Source organism: Amphiura filiformis, chromosome 3, assembly GCF_039555335.1.
Source record: "Amphiura filiformis chromosome 3, Afil_fr2py, whole genome shotgun sequence".
NCBI classification, from domain to species: Eukaryota; Metazoa; Echinodermata; class Ophiuroidea; order Amphilepidida; family Amphiuridae; genus Amphiura; species Amphiura filiformis.
Window position 1 is genome coordinate 23,477,188 of NC_092630.1, and position 16,445 is coordinate 23,493,632.

The 16,445-nt window shown below is 33.9% G+C and overlaps 2 protein-coding genes across 2 annotated transcripts; one reads left to right on the forward strand and one right to left on the reverse strand.

The window, feature by feature from the left end:
• Positions 1-5,763: 5,763 nt before the first annotated feature.
• LOC140147125 (ATP-binding cassette sub-family C member 2-like) lies at positions 5,764-16,017 on the reverse strand. The gene is made up of 6 exons (XM_072168904.1): positions 15,828-16,017; positions 14,767-14,875; positions 13,928-14,025; positions 8,656-8,788; positions 6,540-6,602; positions 5,764-6,358 (listed from the first exon to the last, which is right to left on the reverse strand). The coding sequence occupies exons 1-4, from the start codon at positions 16,015-16,017 to the stop codon at positions 8,757-8,759; spliced, it is 429 nt and encodes a 142-aa protein (XP_072025005.1). The 3' UTR covers positions 5,764-6,358; positions 6,540-6,602; positions 8,656-8,756.
• On the forward strand, positions 7,563-8,345 carry LOC140147124 (uncharacterized). Its single transcript, XM_072168903.1, has one exon. It carries the CDS (start codon positions 7,563-7,565, stop codon positions 8,343-8,345), a length of 783 nt encoding a protein of 260 aa, XP_072025004.1.
• Positions 16,018-16,445: the final 428 nt, after the last annotated feature.

A 16,445-nucleotide genomic window follows, 5' to 3' on the forward strand; every position in this document is an offset into this window, starting at 1 on the left:
GGCATTTCATAATCCACAGCCTCATCCCCCCACTTTTCTCAAAAAAAGTTGAGTTTTTTATTCCACTGGAAACCTGTGGCTACATAATGTTTATGCACCAAACATTTCTTGCAGATTAATTTGTTTCGCAAATATATTGTCAAAGTTGAATTTCGTTCTGGTATACCAGAACAAAATTACAACAGTGGCCTATGGAGCAGTGTAATACACATAATCATGCATAACTCGCAAACGCAAAATCAGAATCAACTGATATTTTGGGAATAAGCTTTTTTCATGGATATCTACTGGAAAATGTCATTAAAAGAGAATGCTAGGATCGCGAAATACTTCTTTAAGAAGTAAAATGTTTGCTTGCCCTCCAGTGGGATTTTTGGGGTGGGTCGGTGTGTCAGATTATTTTTTAATGACTCACTACTGTATAGGCCTGTAGGCAATGAACATTGGTCATGTGGAAAGATACATCAATACTTCATTTGATACGCAAGATACACCATAGAAATGGATTCAATTAGAATGGCTGCATATTTACAAGCACCAAACATTTCTTGCAGATTAATTTGTTTCGCAAAAATATTGTCAAAGTTGAATTTCGTTCTGGTATACCAGAACAAAATTACAACAGTGGCCTATGGAGCAGTGTAATACACATAATCATGCATAACTCGCAAACGCAAAAATCGGAATCAACTGATATTTTGGGAATAAGCTTTTTTCATGGATATCTACTGGAAAATGTCATTAAAAGAGAATGCTAGGATCGCGAAATACTTCTTTAAGAAGTAAAATGTTTGCTTGCCCTCCAGTGGGATTTTTGGGGTGGGTCGGTGTGTCAGATTATTTTTTAATGACTCACTACTGTATAGGCCTGTAGGCAATGAACATTGGTCATGTGGAAAGATACATCAATACTTCATTTGATACGCAAGATACACCATAGAAATGGATTCAATTAGAATGGCTGCATATTTACAAGCATAAGACACCAAGTTCATTGGTAATATTGATGCATGAATGGATAGTTATATGAGTTTGGCCAATTTTGGGTCGGTCGTTGGAGGGCAAACGATCGGCTTTTTGAAAATCAAGAAATTCATTTTTTTATGTCTTTTTTTTTTTTTTTTAACAAAAAGGCAAAAATAAAACCCAAAATTCATATTTGATCATAAGTTAATTTTGTTTGCAAATTTTGGGACATGTAACAAAATCAATAAAAGAGAAGAATAGTTTGTAGCAGTGACTTTATTTGTCTACTATTCCAACATTTGTAACATTTGATCATTTTTGCACAAAATTCTTGTCCGAAATCCTAAACTGACACATAAAAAAAAAAAAAAAAAAAAAAACGCATTCCGCATTATGGTTTTCAATTTTTCACAACCTTTGAGACACAGGATTTAATTAAGATGGCCTAAGCAGGAAAAACCTCATATGTAACAATTACATAGACCTCTCATGTAAAATTATGCAGTGGTGGTGCCAGGGGGGCCTGGGGGCCGAAGAACTCTTGCCCTTGCCCCCCGGTCCCCGCACTCCGTGCATCCGCGGGTATTCATGCTTGTCGGTGAACTTTAAAAACACCCCCTTTTGCATCTCATTTCGCGAAGTTTTTAGGGGAAAAACACCCCTTTTTTTAGCGATTTCGCGAATTATTTGCCCTTCGACAATACCCCTATTTTCGCTGGGGACTGCTCTATAATCCGACGCTTCTATAATCCGAAGGTTCTTTAGTCCGAAGGTTCGCTAGTCCGAACATGTGTTCATAGCATTAAGCTAGTCCGAATTTTAAAAGAGGTTCTTTAGTCCGAAAAAAAATTAAAAAGAGGTTCTTTATTCCGACGCCTCTTTATTTGAAGGTTCTATAGTCCGAATTTTAAAAAAGGTTCCCTAATCCGAATATTAAAAGAGGTCCTTTAATCCGAATTTTAAAACGGTTCTCTATTCGAATATGAAAATAGGCTCTATAGTCCGAATTTTAAAAGGGTTCTATAATCCGAATATGGAAAATAGGCTCTATAGTCCGAATTTTAAAAAAGCTTCTATAGTCCGAAATTGCAAAACGGTTCTATAGTCCGAAACGGATACCGTGTTCTTTAGTCCGAATTGGTAAACGGGTTCTATAGTCCGAATTTTATTTTCATCATTTGTTTCAGTGTCAATTTGACACTGAAATACATATTCGATGAAGTTCAACATGGTTGCTTTTTCTGGATATTTTCAGTAGCATACATTGACGTTTATCTTTATTCTGATGGTATTTTCATCATTTTTTATCTGTTATTCATTCCGTTACAATATTATGTACTAGTAAAAAAATTAAAGAGACTCAACACCCTACGGTGTATTTGAGCTCTAGTTTTAATAGCGCTATCCTGCGATGCATGTAAGTGCTGCGGCTTTTGCCTAAAACAAATTAGTTTACAGAATAGTATGATTTTATCTTGCGATTTGAAGGGGTGTAAAATATCCTGGCTGGCTTTTTATCAGGGATGCGAGCGGGTAACATGCATGCAATTGGCAGTGATGGCGGCTGGCCCTGGGATTGCTTGTCCCTTTTTGTGTTCGTTTTCATTCTGTCTTTCATTGTTTTTCTTTCTTTCGTATACCATTTTCCTAATGTTCTTCTTTTGTTCGTCGTTTAGTTTGTTCTTTAATTCATTTGTTCATTGTTTCATTCTTGATTTAGATTCGATATTTTTTCATTCCCTTTCCCATTTTGTTTGTTTGTTCTGTATTCAAAATGTAGTATACGTTAATGTTATAAAAATTCGGACTATAGAACCTTTTTACCAATTCGGACTAAAGAACACGGTATCCGTTTCGGACTATAGAACCGTTTTGCAATTTCGGACTATAGAACCTTTTTTTTAATTCGGACTATAGATCTTATTTTCATATTCGGACTATAGAACCCTTTTTAAAATTCGGACTATAGAGCCTATTTTCATATTCGGACTAGAGAACCGTTCTTAAAATTCGGATTAAAGAACCTCTTTTAATATTCGGATTAGGGAACCTTTTTTAAAATTCGGACTATAGAACCTTCGAAATAAAGAAGCGTCGGAATAAAGAACCTTCGTAATAAAGAACCGTCGGATTAAAGAACCTTCGGACTAAAGAACAGTCGGAATAAAGAACCTTCGGACTATAGAGCTTCCACCTTTTCGCTAAAACGCGAACGATATTTCTAATATGCCCTTTTCTGGCAAAAACGCGTAGGCTGCTCGATCAAAATACCCTTTTTTTCAATTTCGCGAACATGTGGTTTGAAAAAACACCCTTTTTGTGTGTTTAGCGAATCGCGTTTCTTCATCTGAAAACACCCTTATTTCGCGAAATTTTGACGAGCATGAATACCAGCGGATGCACGGAGTCGGGACCGAGCCTTGCCCCAGTAGAAACCCAAAATTATAAATATTTCCACTTTATGCTGCAATTTTGTGCAAAATTTGTTGATCCAAAAAAAACTTCACCCCCCACACCACCCCCAAAAACATCAGGCACTACCACTGCAATTTTGATCAAATTCTTTTGTTGCATGTTAACTCCATAAGAACTACCTGTCGATTGGCCAAAATTAAGTATTCATCATCAATTGGTCCAATCAGCAACATTGTTAGAATAATTTCACAGCATAAAAGAATTGGGGTGAATTATTTGCAAAGCTCCATTCTGATTGGTGATTAAAGTGAAGATATCATGTAATTGACCAATCAGAGGCAATGTTAGATTGGCAGGTAGTGCTCAGGAGGTTAACTTGAAGAAAATGCCAAGACACACCTTCTGATACTTCCCATTTACCTGTAAACTACATAAAAGGTCTATAAATGACCAAATAACCACCACCATTTTCTATGTAAATACCCTGTAACACATATGAGGTAAAATATACTTAAAATCGTCGGCTGCATTACATACCGACAGATGTTAAACCCAGGGTGTATTACATAGTGACGGATGTTGATCGCAAATTTATCAAAAAACAGGCATCAGGAAACCGTTGAGTAGGTAAATTGTATTGGGCATAGATTATAAACTTTTCATTAATGTTCAGCAATTTGTGTGTCTATTGAGGGGGTACTACACCCCTGGACAATTTTGTGCCTATTTTTGCATTTTTCTCAAAAATTATAGCCAATTGGTAACAAGTAAGATATGTATATTATTGGGGCAAGCACAACAACTACTGCACTGAAAATTCATCAACTCAAGGCAAGTAGTTATTGCTTTATTGATCAAATAATGGGTTTCCCTCATTTTTGACTGTAACTCAACAACTGTTGTCTGTGCTAAAATAAAATTTCCAGTGCAGTAATTGTAATCCTTGCCCCTATAATATATACATATCTTACTTGTCCCCAATGCGCTATAATTTTTTGAGAAAATGCCAAAATAGGCACAAAATTGGGCAGAAATAGTACCCCTATAAAAGTAGACCCTTGAAAGATATTTTCAATACGTTAAAATGTAGTAAAATCGTACATCTTATATTATGTAATAGATTGCCAAAGTTATCCGTCACTATGTCTTGCGCAATTTTTTTGAGAACTCAACATCCGTCAATATGGATTTTACCGTAAAGTGCAGATCCGTCACTATGTAATACACCCAACGAAATATTGGTAAAATCAGTAAGAAAATAACTGTAAACTCTACAAGTACAGTTTTATAAATTAATTTTCTTTGGCATTTTATGCATGAAAATATAACTTTATGTTCAGGATGTCGCATATAAAAACAGGAAATGTGGTAAAATTGCTCGCAAATAGCAGTCCGTAATGGGCACTAAACTTGTTCCAATTCAAAACATTGCACAACTATTTGATTTGTAAATGTAAGATTTATTGTAGGCCTATACCTACATTATGATGTAAATACAATATATATATATACTATAAAAATAATATTAATAATTTATACTGTAACTTTTATTAATTTTTGCATTATTAATTGCTATTATAAATAATCTTGCTATTTACTGATACTACAATTGTTTCGTAATATATTATATATATTTATGTTTATAATGTATTTGATGATATTGTTTGATGAATAAAATATGAATGAATGAATGAATGAATGAACAACCATGACATATGTATGTTCCAATTCAAAACATTGCACAACCATGACATATTTATTTATTTATTTATTTTTTTGAATCAGCGACTGCGCCTAAATTGGCGATGCGTTCATATAAAAGACAAAAAAATACATTTCAAACAATAACAACAATAACTCATAGTAATCAATATAAACATTAAATAATGTACAATGTATAAAAGATACACAACCCACTCACCCCCACCCCCACGCTCTCATCCCTCTCACCCTTACTCACCCCATTCATATCACACATAATATACCCTCACACACATGTACACAAGATCAAACTTATGTATATAGGTCTATATTACAATAATTACAATCAAAATTATTTACAATCATATGTACAAAGGTAAATCAAATCAAATCAAATCACGCACACCCCCATAGGGTATATTGCTGATCCATTGATTATCCTTTTCTGGTGCATTGTGGGATAGAAAAGGGGGCAAATCGATAGCTAATTTGCCCCCTTTTCTATCCCACAATGCACCAGAAAAGGATAATTAATGGATCAGCAATATACCCTATGCTCTCATCCTCTCACCTTTACTCTCCCGCCCATATCACACATACATACCCTCACACACATTCACACGAAATCAAACTTATGTAGGCCTATATTGCAATAATTACAATCATAACTATTTACAATCATATGTACATAGGTGAATTAAATCAAATCAAATCAAGTTACAAAGTACATTTGATAGGCCTACAGATTTTACCAGCATCATTATTTGTATTAGACCTATAGTGAAACAGATTTGGAATTATTTTGAATTTAAAACTATATTTACAATCATATTATAATATATGTACAAGAGAGTCCTATATACATATGTTCCAATTCAAAACATTGCACAACCATGACACAATGTCATTTTGAGACAGCTACGCAAAATGGCAAAACATACATCCTCTACAAGCCAAAATTTGTCGGGGAAGGTGTTGAGACATAGTTCAACACTCTAAAGAAGAATGTCGCCCATGACGTTCAAAACTGTCAGGTAAGTGAACAAATCTCCTTGGTCTTGAAAAATGATCTTTGTAATCTGATTTCCTGCAAACCTGATGAATCTATTTACGAAGCTTCACTTTGTCTCTCACACATCTACTTGCCAGATTTAAGCATTTGTGAAAACACACTATCAGGGTTGTTGAGAAGATTCTGTGGGGTGTCAAATTCTTTAATCTCACCATTGGCTAAGACTAGGATTCGGTCGTAATCCTTGACTGTTGATACTCGATGCTGAAAAAAAAGAAGCAACAGGAAAACACAAACAAATATAAAATAACTTTTTTTTTTCATTTTGAAACTTAACTATTTAAGTCAATGGGGACCATTATCTTTAAACTAATTTTTCTCAGATTGGCAAAAATGGAGTTACGTCTTTGTGTCACCGACCCCTCGAAATATACTTGATACTTACTGCAATTGTAAGGACAGTCTTGTCTTTGAATATTGTGTGTACAGCCTTCTGCAAGATGGCCTCCTGTAAAGATATTGAACAGATATCAGATGGATTCATCGTCAAGATTGATTAATAAATTGATTAATCAATCAATTTAGATAATCAAAATAAATAAATTTTGAATCTATACAGCACATTTTTCCAGAGGATTCAAAGCGCCTTCAACAACTCTTCCTATACCTTTGTACAGGATCCACAGTCCGGTCGGCAGTATACTGTGACGCATAAGGTTATTCTGTGTCGCATTACGTATAAGCGCTTAAAATTTGTCATGCCTGGAGCGTAAGCACAAACATAAACTCTCTAATATTGGCGGTAGCAGTTAAATATTACCGCTTTATTCTTTAGTTTTATTGCTGATATCAACAGAGAAATACCATGCACGATCTTTTTGTAAGGTTGAGTACCAATGCCAAACGGACAATGAAAGAATTATCTTTGTTGTTGAAAGGGATTCAACCATGTTCACCGTTGTTCATCACCGATTAACAACTCGTGTAAAATGGTTTACTTCGCTCGGAGCTGCCCTAGCGAAGTAAACCATGACACGGACGCATCGTTGTTAATCGTTGATGAACAACGGTGAAACATGGTTGAATCCTTAAAGGGCAGGTCTATTGCGAAAACAACATCATATCATTGGCAAGCTAATATTATAAGGACAATAAAATGACTCCTTTTTTGAGAAAATAAGACGTTTAAAAATTGATATTCCGCAAAAACCAACTTAAGCGGTGGGTTCCTTCGAACGAGACAGGTTTGGCCTAGAAAAACAGCAGGTTTTCTCTGGGATCTCCGGTTTCCTCCTGCTTTCAAAAAAAAAAAATCGGTGATTGGTTGTTTGGTTATCAAAAACTTCCTTCACCCAATGGAACTTGGGGAGCTGCACAATAATTGGTGGATGTTACAATCTAAGTGCGGATAGGTCTGCGCCAGTCTGCAACTGGCTTTTTTGATGCGATCTGATTGTGATGATTTGCCATGGCAGCGAAATTACAGCATGTTGAATCCTTCAATCCTGGAAAAAGGCTTCAAACAGGCAACATTTGTTGCCTCCAGCATAAATTGGGTGTCGTGAGAACACTCACGCACAGAGCCAATACCATCATCACGCGGGATGAAGACAAACAACAAGAACTCAATCACATTCAGGAAAGCCTCCAGAAATGTGGGTACGAGCCTTGGGTGTTTAATGTAAGTGAAAATAAGCAACAAGACCTTCAGAAAGCGAAGAACAAAAATAGACCACCTGCCAAGGGTAATGTAGTCCTCCCTTACATCCAGGGGGTGTCGGAGACAATGGCTCGCTTGTTCCAAGCTAAAGGCATCAGGACTCATTACAAACCCGTGAACTCCATCCGGCAACACGTGGTAGCGCCAAAGGACAAGACCAAAACAGATCAAAGATCTGGTACAGTCTATCACATAACTTGTGATGACTGCGGCGCGGCCTATGTCGGAGAGTCGGAACGGTCACTGAAAGCTAGGTTAGCTGAGCACCGAAGACCTAGTAGTACCTCCTCCCCTGTGGCCCAACATGTCAAAGCGTCCAAACACACCATCGACTGGAACAATGTCAAAGTTTTGGATCAAGACTCCAACTGGTACAACAGAGGAGTGAGGGAAGCTATTAATATTCACAGACACCCCAGCAACCTGAACAAGGACAAGGGACGACACAACCTGGCACCCGTCTACCTGAACATCCTGTCACATGACGTTGCTGACAACAACTCGTCATGTGACACTCATCAAGATCAATAACATCAGTTTCAAAAAGGCTTAGCGACCGCAAGCCGAAAGCTCACATAAGTGAACATTTTTTGTTGTGAGAACAGTCATAAATTCATCAATAAACATTTGTATTACTAGCACAACACTCTAAACAACTGAGCCAAAGAGTCACATTGGAAAATGGCAAAATCTTTTTAGTATTGGAAAAACAGGTATTAGTAGTTTTTGGCTAAAAAAACCCAATAAAAACAAACTAACAAAAAAACAACTACCTACCGTTTTTTTTTTTCAAAAAGTTACAAAGAGATTAAATTATTATATTTAGTTCTACAAATCATACCGTTTTAAAATCAATTGATGATGTTGCCTCATCCATGACCACAACTCGCGTATCTTGAAGAAAGCGCCTAGCTAGACTCAATAATTGGCGCTGATCGACACTTAGGTTCCTCCTCCTTCAGATACTTCAAAATCTAGTCAGAATAAATAAACAATAGATTAGGCACTGGGTTACTGCAGTTGAAATTCATACACACACTTTGACAGATATGACATAATCTTTCAATGCATTTTTCATGCTGATTCCAATATGACAATGAAAATGTACAATTCTGAAATTTTGAATTTTGAAAGAAAATTTGGAACTTGTCGTCTGCAGTTGACACCCGTGTGGAGAGGTCTAAGCCATGAAAACTACCTGCCTATTGGTCAAAAAGAAGTTTTCATTATCAATTGGACCAATCAGCAACACTTTTAGAATAATTTCACCACACAAAAATATTGGGGTGAATTAATTGCAAAGATCCAATCTGATTGGTGATTAAAATGAATATATCATGTAATTGACCAATCAGAGGCAATGTTAGATCGGCAGGTAGTGCTCAGGGGTTTAAGAGCTGTAGAGACCCTGGCTGAAATTTGATACACTTTTGATACACCACTTTTGATACGTATGAAAAATGTATGAAATAAAAGGCTTTGAATTGGAACCCTCATTTCATACACTTTTATGTATCAAAACTGTATCAAATTAACATTGCATACACATTTTATACATATCAAAAGTGTATCAAATGCCAAGATAATGTATCAAAAAGTATCAAATGAAATGTATCCTTTCATTTCATACATATTTGATACATAATTATATCAAAAGTGTATCAAATAAGTAACTGTATCAAATCAGGGTTCCAATTTAAACTGTATCAAATTAGCATTCAAATTTTTATCCTTTCATTTCATACACATTTCATTCATAATTTATATCAAAAGTGTATCGAATATGTTACTGTATCAAATGAGGGTTCCAATTTAAACTGTATCAAATTAGCATTGAAATTTTTATCCTTTCATTTCATACATTTCATACATAATTTATATCAAAAGTGTATCGAATATGTTACTGTATCAAATGAGGGTTCCAATTTAAACTGTATCAAATTTTCGTTGAAATTTTTATCCTTTCATTTCATACACATTTCATACATAATTTATATCAAAAGTGTATTGAATATGTTACTGTATCAAATGAGGGTTCCAATTTAAACTGTATCAAATTTATGTTCAAATTTTTATCCTTTCATTTCATACACATTTCATACATAATTTACATCAAAAGTGTATCGAATATGTTACTGTATCAAATGAGGGTTCCAATTTAAAATGTATCAAATTTGCGTTCAAATTTTTATCCTTTCATTTCATACACATTTCATACATAATTTATATCAAAAGTGTATCGAATATGTTACTGTATCAAATGAGGGTTCCAATTTAAACTATCAAATTTGCATTCAAATTTTTATCCTTTCATTTCATACATATTTCATACATAATTATATCAAAAGTGTATGAAATATGTAACTGTATCAAATCAGCGTTCCAATTTAAACTGTATCAAATTAACATTCAAATTTTTATCCTTTCATTTCATACATATTTCATACATAATTTATATCAAAAGTGTATTGAATATGTTACTGTATCAAATCAGGGTTCCAATTTAAACTGTATCAAATTTATGTTCAAATTTTTATCCTTTCATTTCATACACATTTCATACATCATTTATATCAAAAGTGTATCGAATATGTTACTGTATCAAATGAGGGTTCCAATTTAAACTGTATCAAATTTATGTTCAAATTTTTATCCTTTCATTTCATACATATTTCATACATAATTATATCAAAAGTGTATGAAATATGTAACTGTATCAAATCAGCGTTCCAATTTAAACTGTATCAAATTAACATTCAAATTTTTATCCTTTTATTTCATACACATTTCATACATAATTTATATCAAAAGTGTATCGAATATGTTACTGTATCAAATGAGGGTTCCAATTTAAACTGTATCAAATTTATGTTCAAATTTTTATCCTTTCATTTCATACACATTTCATACATCATTTATATCAAAAGTGTATCGAATATGTTACTGTATCAAATGAGGGTTCCAATTTAAACTGTATCAAATTTATGTTCAAATTTTTATCCTTTCATTTCATACATATTTCATACATAATTATATCAAAAGTGTATGAAATATGTAACTGTATCAAATCAGCGTTCCAATTTAAACTGTATCAAATTAACATTCAAATTTTTATCCTTTCATTTCATACATATTTCATACATAATTTATATCAAAAGTGTATTGAATATGTTACTGTATCAAATCAGGGTTCCAATTTAAACTGTATCAAATTAACATTCAAATTTTTATCCTTTTATTTCATACACATTTCATACATAATTTATATCAAAAGTGTATCGAATATGTTACTGTATCAAATGAGGGTTCCAATTTAAACTGTATCAAATTAACATTCAAATTTTTATCCTTTCATTTCATACACATTTCATACATAATTTATATCAAAAGTGTATTGAATATGTTACTGTATCAAATGAGGGTTCCAATTTAAACTGTATCAAATTTGCGTTCAAATTTTTATCCTTTCATTTCATACACATTTCATACATCATTTATATCAAAAGTGTATTGAATATGTTACTGTATCAAATCAGGGTTCCAATTTAAACTGTATCAAATTAACTTTCAAATTTTTATCCTTTCATTTCATACATATTTCATACATAATTTATATCAAAAGTGTATTGAATATGTTACTGTATCAAATCAGGGTTCCAATTTAAACTGTATCAAATTAACATTCAAATTTTTATCCTTTCATTTCATACACATTTCATACATAATTTATATCAAAAGTGTATCGAATATGTTACTGTATCAAATGAGGGTTCCAATTTAAACTGTATCAAATTTATGTTCAAATTTTTATCCTTTCATTTCATACACATTTCATACATAATTTATATCAAAAGAGTATCAAATATGTTACTGTATCAAATGAGGGTTCCAATTTAAACTGTATCAAATTTGCGTTCAAATTTTTATCCTTTCATTTCATACATATTTCATACATAATTATATCAAAAGTGTATGAAATATGTAACTGTATCAAATCAGCGTTCCAATTTAAACTGTATCAAATTAACATTCAAATTTTTATCCTTTCATTTCATACATATTTCATACATAATTTATATCAAAAGTGTATTGAATATGTTACTGTATCAAATCAGGGTTCCAATTTAAACTGTATCAAATTAACGTTGAAATTTTGATCCTTTCATTTCATACACATTTCATACATAATTATATCAAAAGTGTATCAAATATGTCACTGTATGAAATCAGTGTTCCAATTTAAACTGTATCAAATTAGCATTGAAATTCTTATCCTTTCATTTTATACACATTTTATACATAATTATATCAAAAGTGTATCAAATATGTCACTGTATCAAATCAGCGTTCCAATTCTAATGCTGGCCAGCGGGACCGCCCTATTTTTGATACATGCCATTTGATACACTTTTGATATAGTTTTTGATACAGTTTTTTATACACTTTTGATAGTTTTTTGATACACTTTTGATAGTTTTTTATACACTTTTGATACAGTTTTTATACACTTTTGATACACTTTTGATACACTTTTGATACAGTTTTTTATACACTTTTGATACAGTTTTTCATATTTCAAAATTGGTCCAATCAAGCTCAAATTCAACAAGAATTATCCTTACATGATCTAAACATATTTGCAAACATTAATGACCCCAAAGCTTAAAGTGAAGGGGTCAAAGGTCAAATTTTGAAATTAGTCTAATCAAGCTCAAATTCAACACTGCCTCTACTGCTAATGCTGACCTCTAGCATTTTCCTCCATCACGGAGCAGCTCAATGCACTTTCCCCTTCAACCTCCACTTTCAACGTTCAAAATTACAACGCATAATAGGATAAATGTGTGAGAAAGTCTTGCAAAAAAGAAGCAAAACCCAACCAAAATGGAACATACATACATCAGAGGGCCTGCTTGGAATGCAGTGCTTGTCACTGAAGTTGTTACCCTCAATAAAGAGACAAAAAGGCTACCAATAACATCTACTATACAGGCATGTGCTATATTCATGCTTAATACATATACATTGAGGCCCTATATATAATATATAGTAAGCTTACCTTATCAGAACAAAGTCAGATATTTCCTCTTTAATCACAGTCCCTGATTACAACTACATTGTAACCTAATGTGCAGTCTACAAGCATGTTTGTATCTTCATCATGATAAATAAAACACCATAATTTGCTCTAAAATACAGTACATTTCCAAATGCAAATCCTGGTGTTAACTGCATACATGCCACATGGGCAAATTTGAAAATGATGAGTCATTATCTAGACATGTGATCAGTTATTGATATAGTTTTGATACACTACAAAAGGTCAGTTTATGAAAGCCCAATTTGATACACTTTTGATATACCTCTAGCCACCCAAAATAAACTAAGTCCAATTTAATACGCTTTTGATACACTATAGGCAGCCAGAATTTGACCAAGTCCAATTTGATACACTTTTGATATACCTCTAGCCACCAAAAATTAACTAAGTTCAATTTGATACACTTTACATACACTAAAAAACAGGCAAAGTCCAATTTAATACACTTTTGATACACTGTATGCAGCCAGAATTTGACTAAGTCCAATTTGATACACTTTTGATATACATCTAGCACCAAAAATTTCACTTTGATACACTTTACATACACTGAAAAACTGCAGAATCCAATTTGATACACTTTTGATACACCACAAGCATGGCCAAAATTAACTAAGTTCAAATTCGATACACTTTTGATACATTTTTGATACAGTTAGGTGGTATTTGATAAAGTTTTGATACCTTATATTTTCAGTTGATACATTTTCAATACACCCTTTGTATATCAAAACTGTATTAAATTGCTGTTTGATACAGTTTTAATACACTTTGATACACTTTTGATACACTTCTTGCTGTATAGAATTTCTGCTAGGGGAAGCATCCCTCTTGCTCCACCCAAAAGACAGTGCCAAATTAGCTTTAAAACCTAGTTCCTGTGTCTCATTTCTAAAGATAATCTGTGATCAGATTCCTGTAAGCAAGCTATTTGTTAGAATAATTTTGTCGTCTTGCCTGATTTCTCTTGTTTTCGTCTCAACAGACTTTTTCTCTTACATTGCAATCTTACCTAATCCATCTTCATCGAGAAAGTTTTTAATCTGTGCCATCTCTAGGGCTTTCCAGATTTCATCGTTAGACTTCTTACTTCTAGGATCAAGATTAAACCTGCAAAAGTAATACCGAGACATTGAGTGACACAGCTCCATTCATACGGTGAAAGGTACAAAGTGTTTAACCCCCTGAGCACTACCTGCCGATCTAACATTGCCTCTGATTGGTCAATTACATGATATCTTCACTTTAATCGCCAATCAGAATGGAGCTTTGCAAATAATTCACCCCAATTTTTTGTGTGGTGAAATTATTTTAACAATGTTGCCCTGGGTTTTAATTGTGTTTTTGGCTAGCAGTGTGTTTGTCGTCGCGATGTTAAGGTCAAGGGCCTGTCTGGTCTCATAATTATGAATTTCAGAATTTGTCATGAAATGATTATTTGGTAAGTCCTGTGGGAGGAGGTCATGGTGGTAACGATACATATGAGTTGCTAGTTGAAACGTGTAAATATCACCTTAGAATCGATCAGTCTCTTTGATGATATGCATCGCCGATTGCACATATGAGTATCGCGTCGAAGCACATGCACTGAACCATATCATATTGTGTCATATCACAGGGCAAACAACCAATAAGATTTCAGAAATATTCTCAAGGACAAATTTGAGTTGGTACTCTTTGGGTCTAGTCTCCTTAATTTACCAACAGAATTAGAGAAGGAAACCCAGACTCCCTATACTGCCACGCAATAGCTACCGTCAGCTATGGGGAGAAAATTGGGGTATTCGGGTCATTGCCGACAGTGCATGGAGACAAACGAGCCCTGGTTCTCCTCTAATTCTGTGGATTTACCTGATATTTCCTGAAAAGAGCACTGGATCCTGAGGAATGATAGCCAACTCACTACGCAAACGTCTGAGACCAATAATATCAATCGGTACCCCATCGATACTGATAATACCTGTGTGATGAAAATGAAACCAGTCGTATGAAACACTGAAAATCAAACTGATATCTGAAATCATCATTGACAATGTAACATCAAAACTGAAAATAACACTGAAATAGTTAGGGATGAAATCAAAACTCCACCAGTTTCTATTGTTCTAAACAATGGAAACCGGAGAGACTCCCTTGATCGTAGTTTTAAATTTCATCCCTTATTCTGTATACATGCAAATAACTTTTGTTCAATCATACTGTAAATGGGACTGAAACACCTCCGAAAATCACAATAGTTCTCATTGGCTTAAAAGATTTACAATCAAGGTTTTTAGTGTGCTAAATATTGGTAACCTTACAGTGTAATTTTCAATTTTCCTGGATCTTCAGTAGATTTTTCCCAAAGACTATTTTCCCTTTGATCTAAATTCTACACAAGAGTGGAGATCAGCTTTAACGTGCATTAATGCATGCATGGTCGTGGCTTACATTTAGTACGAAACATGCATAAGACAATACTGCTCTCTGTGGGGAATGCGCATACATTTATTATTAGCGCGACCTTTACTGCACAACGTGTAAGGTGGGCTTCCATTACATAAACATTGTTTTTCTACTCTAAGCAAGGATTTTACTATTATGAGTTGATGAACAAAAATTAAAAAAATGCCATTAGCAATCAGTCAAGAGGCCTGGCGAAAAACCAATGAAAAAGCACCTGTTTTTGTTATTTCACCCAGAATTTTACCTTTATTTCAACTGATTTTTGTCGGCATCTTTGTGCCAACTTTAGCTGTCCTTTTTTCCATTTTTGCTGTTTTTGATATCCTATACAAGATACTTGTATATAGTGCCTGGCCATGAAAAAAAGATCCTCTTTACTTTTTTGTATGTGGGTGATAAATTTGAAGTACAAGTTGCCCCTGGAGGTAAATCTCATCAATGATGACATATGAATATCCAACTCTTACCTGAATAGCAGCTTTTGCATGAAGGCTCTGTACAATGACGATGTGGTAATGGTTCTGAAGGCACACAAATCTTAGCAAAGACGCCACAAAGATGATATATATCAGGGCAAAACCATTCTGGAGGAACTCTGTCAAAGTCACATAGGCACTGTAGGTGTCCTGTTAAAGAAGAAAAATATGGTATTTTCATGTTGAAAATAACAAATCTTAAATCGTGAATAACTCCATCTGAGAGTGAGAGTCAATTCTGATCAAATTAGTCAGGGGTCCATACAACAAACTTGGTGGCTGTAGACTTCACAAACAAAATTATGTGCTTTTTCGTTTCAGTGGCTAGCCACTTCAAATTACAAATTAGTTGTATGCTTGAGGATTAATAATAAAATTGTACCTTTTACATACATTGTTTTTTTTCTCAGAGAAGCCAAAATCTTAATTTATACAGTCACTAACATTAAATGTGCGAAAGTATCAACAAATGTCACACAGGGCACTCAAAATATAATTTGCGTTAAGGTGTACATTGTTTTAGTTAATGCATATGTATTTTGACTTTGTAATTGGCTCATGAGATTTTTACAGCAAAGGGTGGTCCATAATGCTATTTTAACCCCATGA

Bases quoted from the DNA above. Each gene is read 5' to 3' on its own strand.
- LOC140147124 (XM_072168903.1), top strand. From the start codon at position 7,563: ATGGCAGCGAAATTACAGCATGTTGAATCCTTCAATCCTGGAAAAAGG.
- LOC140147125 (XM_072168904.1), bottom strand. From the start codon at position 16,017: ATGAAAATACCATATTTTTCTTCTTTAACAGGACACCTACAGTGCCTA. The intron at 14,876-15,827 runs GTAAGAGTTGGA...TTCATCACACAG, and splicing joins ATGCAAAAGCTGCTATTCAG to GTATTATCAGTATCGATGGG. The intron at 14,026-14,766 runs GTAAATCCACAG...TTACTTTTGCAG, and splicing joins CTCTTTTCAGGAAATATCAG to GTTTAATCTTGATCCTAGAA.